This window comes from Vitis riparia, chromosome 19 (assembly GCF_004353265.1).
Source record: "Vitis riparia cultivar Riparia Gloire de Montpellier isolate 1030 chromosome 19, EGFV_Vit.rip_1.0, whole genome shotgun sequence".
NCBI lineage: Eukaryota > Viridiplantae > Streptophyta > Magnoliopsida > Vitales > Vitaceae > Vitis > Vitis riparia.
Window position 1 is genome coordinate 9070089 of NC_048449.1, and position 8740 is coordinate 9078828.

The following is an 8740-nucleotide window of genomic DNA, read 5'->3' on the forward strand; positions in this document are numbered from 1 at the left end:
ATGCAATTCGTGCAGGTGAAGACATCATCCACCATGCATCCGTGCAAGATCACCGCTGACACTACTATCCAATGTGCTTTGCTCCATGAATAATAATTCACCGGGCACAAAATGAAGTCACCCAGAGCTACTAAAACCTTGAGGCACTGGGTTTTAAAATAAAAGTTCAATATTCTATTTCTACTTTGCGATTGCCATCGGGACAGGGCCCAGATTTTTATTTCTTCAATTTGGACTGCCAAAAATTCCCTACTCGATCCGGGCCCAGCCCAAAAGAGAGTACCCTGACCTGGACTACAGAGTTCAGATCAATGTACCTAGCAAACTGCAAATCATTCACCATCTGATTGGGAGGAGAGAATTTGCAAAATAGAAAATCTCAAACAGCCATGATCAAGAGAGAAAGACAAGAACAGAACAAACACAAAGCTACAAACGGGGGATCCTCATTATGAAAATTGGATAAACCAATATTCATTATATACAAGAGAATATACATGTACAATTCTCGGGTCAAAACAATTGCATTCATTGAATGCTGAGATTTCCTACATGATCTTAACAAAACAAGGAAAAGAAAAACATTGCGTGATTAACATCATGGTATGCTAACTACCAAGGAAGGGGTTAAAAAAATGATACAACAAAGTTCCAAACAAAAAAAAAAAAAAAGGCACATTAGTAACATCCTCAGTGCTAAATCCTATTACATCACAATCAAACAGTAAGTTCTAAAACAATCCAGCACATCTCAGACTGCAGCAGTTTCAAGCCATAATCATCATCCACAACATTGGTTTGTTCAGATGCTAATTAACTAAAACATAAGTGCAAAGAAGTCTAACAACTTAAACAAAATGTTCCACTTCTAAATCAATGTTGGCTAACGAGTGTAATCCGTCATGGAAGGTTCAGGTCCTTTCTCCAAAAGAGAGCCCAGAGTTCTGCTCAACAGCTTCAGTTCCAAAAGCAATTACTGTTCAAGCTATGAAACAAAAACAAAAACGTGTTAGTAATATTTGCAATTGGCTTTACAGTTGTTCTTAATACAATCAACAGTGTGTGGCTTCTGAGGAATTCTAAAGGGCATAATATCTTATAAAAACAAACATATTTTCAGGAAATATACAATTCCCATTCAGTTAAAACCAAAAAGTGCAAACAGAACTGCAGAGTAGGGTGACTAGTTAATCTAGAAAGTAGTGCAACTGCAAAGCATTTCAGGCCAAATGCAACACCCATAAAAATTCTGGAACAAAAATTCCACTCCCAATCACATTTTTATTTTTTGAATGTCCCTGGGAAAAGATTACAACTCAACAATTAAGCCTTGTAAATTGGAAATATGGACTCTACATTTAAGAATTTGTCACAGGGCAGAAAATTAAATTTTATTTTTATTTTTTCTCTTTTATACTAGATCCAGCAATAGAAAACCCAATTTGATTATAAATGACAGTCATGAAGCAGCAACAAAAGAGAATGAATCTAGTCAAGGGTCTGCAAGAAAGGAGATCGGTATTTAGTTGCTTTAATTTAGCTATGTTTTGGCATGCAGTATAACAACTTGTTGGTCTTGCTCAAATCAGAATAGTTTGTGAACATTTGCTGTCAGTTAAAACCATGAGAACCGCTTCTACCTGTGTTGCAAGCTAAAGCGATAGGTTGGGGGCTACACTAGCTCAAAGTTTTCCATCTTATGATTTTCTTCTGTGTATAGAAACCAATAGATACCAATAGCAGCCTGAGTAGCAGGATTAATTCTAAAGGCAAGTGAAAGATACAACACAAGATAGAGGCTGTAGAAAAATGGTACCAGAGATTTATAAATAAAAAGTCAAAATAATATCATGAAAGGATCTTTATGGTGTTATTAACTTATCATCAGATAGATCATATTTATACAAATAGAGTAATTAACACAAATGCAGCAACCAACAGACCTAGAAAGGGGAATGGTACATTAAGATCTTTGTCTTATATACATGACTTAACATGTAAGACTTGAGCAAAATGAGAGAAGCTGCTGGAACCTTTGTTGTCAAAAACTTGAGATACAACAGGATACACATTTCAGGTACAATGATACGAAGAACAAATATCAATTCCATCTTAAGAATGCTATAAGATACATAATGTGACAATTGATATGTAAATCCAACAAGACTTTGACTGTTTCTTATAGTTGAGAAAAGTCCTATTACAATTATTTTTCCCTTCAAAAGTTGTTACATTTTTGTTATCTTTAAGGTTAAGGGCACAAACAAAATGAAGTGAGACAATGCTTCATGGAACTGTTGCACACATGCACTGGAGATTGAAGTTGTTCATTGCCATTGAGAAGATATAATTTGAATGAAGCATATGTTACCTAGATGAGTGAGTTGACCACCTTTAAGGATGATGATGAATAAGAGCATAAAGACCTTTGTTTAATATATTTTTTTCCTTCTTATTTATTTATTTATTCTTTTAGAGGATGGTAATGAATTTGGAAAGCTAGAACTTTTGGCATAACACATAATCACATATACATCAATGGCATGCATATGCAATACTTGTATATATGATCATAGGAACATTGTTGGGGATATGACGGAACTTCACACTATTCACATAAAAATACATATTGCTTTAGAAAGGGCTTGTTGAAGCTTGGGACTTAGAATTAAAAAGACTAGAAAGTTTATTTTGTGGATTATATGAATTATGCTTTAAAATGCCACTTTGAAAGTTGATTACATCAGAAATTTAATCTTCAACACAAACATTTTTTATATCGAAGAATGGTCATATCCATCTCTTTTATCCATACTGTCATTTATGATATTGGTTATAGGTTGCTTTATATCTAATTCTTAGAAATTATATATTCTGACATGCAATAACACTTCTAATAACACTTTTTTCTATATAGGCATAAAAATACTTCCAGTACATGATATGGAAAGATATGAAATCAACACATTAACATGATTTATTAATGGACAAGTATGTCTAGAACTAACTGAAATAAGCTGGTATCTATAACTCCATAAAGTCAGCAAATAAAGCAACATTTTATGCAACCGTGGTGGTAGATAATTAAAAAATAAGTATTAAAACCAAAATAAGTGCAATATGGATATGTGCACACAAATAATGCATCAATGACTTGTTCAAAGCCACAAAATACAAATTACCATGTGCACTATACATGCCAAGAATGCACATTAGAAAATCAATAATAATATAAGCAGAAAGGTACTGAAATAACAAAGAATTCATAGCTAAAGAAGTTACCTTTTCATGCCAGAAAAAAAACCATGCTCCAAAGAAAGAAGCCATCAAGAGATTCTGGGTAATGCAGGGAGAAGTGGGAATAACCATTCAACAAATCAGGGACCAGATGAACACAACTTGAAAGAGAGTTCACAGGAGCATGACGAATCCACAGTTCATTATGTTTCTTTCTTTTTTTTTTGTCCTTCCTGGAAGAACAGACTCCAGAAAGAGAAGCAACTCCTAGGTTACTCAGAGGTTAGCCGTCGCCTCTTCCCATAATCGGCATCCCTTGATCTTGATCGTTGTTCCTCCTCTTGTGATAATCGTGATTTGCTGTGTGTTCGTGATGATCGTCCCCTATCCCATTCATCATCATGTTCTGATTCACGGTCCCTATACCTATGATGATCAGCATATCTGTCTCTGTCTTCCCTGTATCGTTCCCGATCACGGTCACGATCCCTATCCCGATCACGCTCCCTATCACGGTCCCGTTCGCGATCTCGAGAACGTTCCCGTTCCCGATCACGCTCCCTATCACGATCACGACCAATATCTCTATCTTCACGATGCTTTCTTTCAGGCCAATCATTTTCATGAACCAGATCTTTTTCCCTAGGCATGTCTCTATCAAACCCTTGTTCTCTATCATCTCGATATCTTCTGTCGGAGGATCCTGACCAGTCCCGTTCAGATCCTCTGTCCTTTTCCTTCATTGTGTTTTGCCAGCCTCCCCTATCATGACTTACCTCACCATACTGATGATCAGATCCCGCTTCCTCCCCATAACTAGACTCCCCAGCTCTCCCACCATGCTCATCACCAGCCCATCCAGCCATATTTGGATCCGACCACATCCCCATACTAGGTCCCTCAACACTTGTCGCCGGCATCATCCCCATTCCATTCATGGGCATCCCTCGTCCAAAGAATGCTGGGTTCACATGAGGAGCTACACCAGGCAAACCAACTCCTCCAACAGGTGGGAATGAAGACAATATTCCTGAAAAGGGTGGTGTTGGTCCAGCAGGAAAACCTCCATAGCCACCCATTCTTGCCATAGGGGCCCCAAAGGATGGATCAAAACCCTGCCCCATCATTGTTTGAGGATGCAACAAAGGAGGCGTTGCAGCAATACCCTGCCCAAATCCATTTCCACCATTCCCCATTATACCCCTCCCACCCATTCCCCCAGACCTATTTCTCATTGGACCAACTGGCCCTCTACCTCCCATCCCCTGGGCATTGCCTCTCCCCCAATTACCTCTACCATAACCCCTATTATTATCCCCACCTTGAAAATTCCCGCCTTGTTGAACATTGCTGCCACCAGGTTTTCCCCCGCCGTCACCCTGCCCCCTCCTCCCTTGAGAAATGTTAGTCTGGGCCATCTGCTGATTTCTATTCACCTGGGCCTCTCCCATTCTCTTAACACTATAAGGTGATGCAAATGCAACAACACAAGGTCGCCCATTGAAGAGATGCCCATTCATTCCCTCTTTACAAGCTGTGGCTGCAGCAGGATCATAGAACTCAACCTGACAATATCCTTTAGACTTCCCACTCGCCTTCTCATCAAAGAACTTGACCTCCTTCACCACCCCATACTTACATAGCTCTGCCTCAAGCTCAGCATCCGTTGTCCACCAATGTAAATCTCCAACAAAAAGTATTGTCCCACCACCACCACCACCACCACCTCCACCACCACCGCCTACACTGCCACCAATGCCATTGTTGCCAACCACATACCCACCTGTATTTCCATTCACATTTCCCCCTCCTTGCCTTGCTAAACCCTCGTTTCCAACACTCCCGACACCACCACCATGTGGTTGTTGCTGCACGATCCCTTGAACCCCTACCGTATTGTTCACAGTCTGCTCCTCAAAATCACTAGTTTTTATGGACGACTGCCCTAATTGAACCCTCATCCCACCTCCACCAACTGGTGCTCCCCCTTGCGACGCACCACCCGGTCCTTTCACGCCCATCTCATTCCCTCTGTACCCCACACTCTGATAACCCTCCAATCTCACAGAAACCCTAGCCCCACCCTCAGAAACGCCTACCGCCACATCCTTCTCAAACTTCCGCTCTGCACCTCCGCCAACATCACCACCCACTCCAGGTATTGACATACCCGCCGCTGGGGGCAGCGTCGGGGGCACTGATGGAACCGCGGGATCAATCTTGTTCTCCTCCACCTCGTTTCTAAAGCCTAAATCTTCATTTTTACGGAGAGATTGAAGAAAACCCTCGCCTACATTCACATCATTGTAAAGATCCTCGTAGTCATCGTCTTCCTCGCCGATAAAACCCTCGTCGGCAACGGCGGAGATCGCCTCGTTCCGGTGGAACTGATCCCCCGGATCTCCCCCGTCGCCGAACCCACCTCCGTCGCCTTCCTCCACACTCATCCTCCAGGGTTTTCACCAAAAATTTTAAGCGTTTTTCAGAACTCAATCCAAAGCATTTTCTACGAGACAACAAATATAAAGAAACAGAGAAGATCGACAAAGAGATGAGTTTCAAGATCTTACCAGGGAAAAGGAAGAGAAAGAAAGTTTTGGAGAGAAAAAAAAAAAAAAAGGAAACCCTAATCTGGAAACTTGCGAGAGAATGAATTTTCTCGCCTAATCTACCTAGCCGAGAAATTGCTAACATGCGCTGGCCGCGTCATACGCACTCTTTGTTTTCTTAATTACGTCAGCTTTATGGTGCACAACATTTTCTAATAATTTCATAAGCAATCATAATAATAATAAATATTTTTGCATGCCTCATTATTTTTATGATTACTACAATTCCTTTTATTTAAAAAATATATAATTTTAACTAGAAAATAAAAATAAAAACATGAAAATAATTATAATTATTAATTACAATAATTGTTAAAAATTTTAATATTGAATTATCAATTTTAATTTATAATAATATAAAAGCCACAATCTAAAAATAACTAATAATTTTTTAATGAGATTTAAAATATATTTAATAGTAATTTTAAGAAGTGTTTTTAATATTTTTAATATTTAAATTTTTTTATTAAAATAATTATGCAATGCATTCTTATAATTTTAATAAAAAAATATTAAAAATATTGAAAATTGTAATTTAATTTGTTAAAATAATAATTCAGCATAAAATTTTAAGAGAAAATATGATTAAAAAAATAATAACAATTTTATAGTAAAACATATATAGTTAAATAAAAAGTGGGACTTATTAGGTTTATCTTTTTCTGAAAAAAAAAAAAAAGAGATGGCGGCATACGATTGGTTGGTTGACCGACACGATATAGACTTCACTATTTTCTATCGTGCGCCTTGCGCACACTCGTAAGAGAACAACAAGTGTGCGGCTAAACTGATGGCCGCTAGTGGGCCCAAGTGTGAAGTGGGTCGGTCTGGTCCTCACAGTTGGCCCAATGGGTTTTTCGTCAGCTTATGGGCCCCACATGGACTGAATAATTTAGGAACAATTGATTGTTATTTATGAAATTTATAGCTTGGTTCTCCGAAAATATGAAGTAAAGTACGAGGTAAAGAAAATAAAGAAGAAAAATGGAAGAAAAAAAAGATTAAAAATTAATAAATTATTTTATTTGTTACTTCAAACTCAAATCCTTATTTTTCCTTATTTAAATAAATATTAAATAATTTTAAAATATATAAAATTTTAATTAATTTTAATTATATTTGATTTTTCTTTCTTATTTTTTATATTAAAATCAAACATAATAAAATGATTTTTCTTAATATTTTTTCCCTTAATACCTTTTGGAACAAAACATATTCTTTATGTTGTTTTTATTATCATGGAGTTTAAATGAATAAATATATGTAATTTGAAACTTGATTAATATATTTGAAAGGGATATTTGAAATTAATTTTAAAAAATCTTAAAATAAAAAAATAGTAGAAAAATAATGACCTATCTACAAATATTGATTATCTTAATTAAATAAAAATATTCTTCAATTATATTAAGGGAATATAAACTAGTAAAATAAAATATTTCATAAAATTAAAAATTAAAAATTAAAAATTGGTATATAATTTTAATGAAAAAAAAATTGGAAAGATAAAATCAATTTAAAAAATTGAAAATTTTTGAAGTTATAAAAAGTGGAAAATATTTTTCTTACCATAAAATGAAATAAAAGGCAACTTAATTGGCAAGTTTATAAATTAGAGAATTTAGAATTAATATAAAAAGAAGAAATAATTTTTAAAAAAAAATTAAATCAATAGGATAAAATACTTATGGATTAGTCAATATTATAATTATGGTAAAAATTTTAAAAAAAATGAAATTTGAATACAAATTAAATGAACTAATAGGAATATTTTGAGGAAAAGAACTTTACAAACATTTGACCTTACAAAATAGAAATTTAAAAGGGAAATTAGGTCTCCAGCCCGACCCGATGTTGACCAGGCCATTACAAGCCAACGTGCCGGGCTAGCACGACCCACTTCAAAATCGTGTCAGGCTGAGCCGACCCATGCAAGGAAAGAGGTGGCCCAGCACAACCCATAGGTCCACGGGCTAATCATGATGGTTGGCCGTGGCCCATGGGCCACCCACTTCGTTAAAAATTTAAATTTAATTTTTGAAGTCATTTTTTCTTAAGTTTTTTTTTTCATTATTAAATAATAATAAAATTTGTTACTTTAAACACCTTTAATAATTATATTTTTTTAGTTTTTATACACCTCTAATAATTATACTTTTTATTTTTTACATTTATATTTATCGAGTTTGTGATTGTAAAATTTATAGAAATGTTAGTTTTTTGTTTTTAAAATAGTAAAAAAAAAAAAAAAAAAAAACACATATTTGAATTTGTTTATTTTTTATCAAAATAAAAATAAATTTAAAATGATGGAATAAAAAAGGAAATTAAATATAAAAATAATTCTTTTATTCAATATTTCAATAGATTACATGAAAAAATAAGGGGAAAAAAAAAGTGAGAATTGCATCACTATAGTTTGAGTACATCCCAACTAGGTTGGCACCCACTCAACTATCAATCATATGCATTACTCAATCTTTAAATTTTTTCATCATTATTTTGATAATAACAAAATAAAGAATTAAGGAATAATAATTTAAAATAAAGGCTATGCGGGAATAATGCATCTCAGAGTTAAAGGTTCATTGTTCAAGAGGATAATACATATCATCATGCAAGACATCAAGATCAAGATATGGGCTTTTATCTTTTATATATTCTTTCAATCAATTGTAAGGCTGAGAAAAAGGTGCACTAAAAGATGAACATTCACATCAAGCTTTTCGTTGCATAAAAAAATGTCCATTGAGGAAAACATTTTCTTCAAGAACAATTTATCAAATGATTATGAAAATTGAATTATTTTCCTTGCACTTAAAAAGGGTTTTCAAAACTAGGATCATTCACCTCAAAACCTTTAATTCATTTGGAAACATTTTTGAGCTTTTGGA

The 8740-nt window shown here is 35.1% G+C and overlaps 1 protein-coding gene across 1 annotated transcript; it reads right to left on the reverse strand.

Moving 5' to 3' along the window:
* Positions 1-449: 449 nt before the first annotated feature.
* Positions 450-5867, reverse strand: LOC117908506 (uncharacterized PE-PGRS family protein PE_PGRS20). The gene is made up of 2 exons (XM_034822135.1): positions 3283-5867; positions 450-985 (listed from the first exon to the last, which is right to left on the reverse strand). The coding sequence occupies exon 1, from the start codon at positions 5682-5684 to the stop codon at positions 3510-3512; it is 2175 nt and encodes a 724-aa protein (XP_034678026.1). The 5' UTR covers positions 5685-5867; the 3' UTR covers positions 450-985; positions 3283-3509.
* Positions 5868-8740: the final 2873 nt, after the last annotated feature.

Bases quoted from the DNA above. Each gene is read 5' to 3' on its own strand.
- LOC117908506 (XM_034822135.1), bottom strand. From the start codon at position 5,684: ATGAGTGTGGAGGAAGGCGACGGAGGTGGGTTCGGCGACGGGGGAGAT.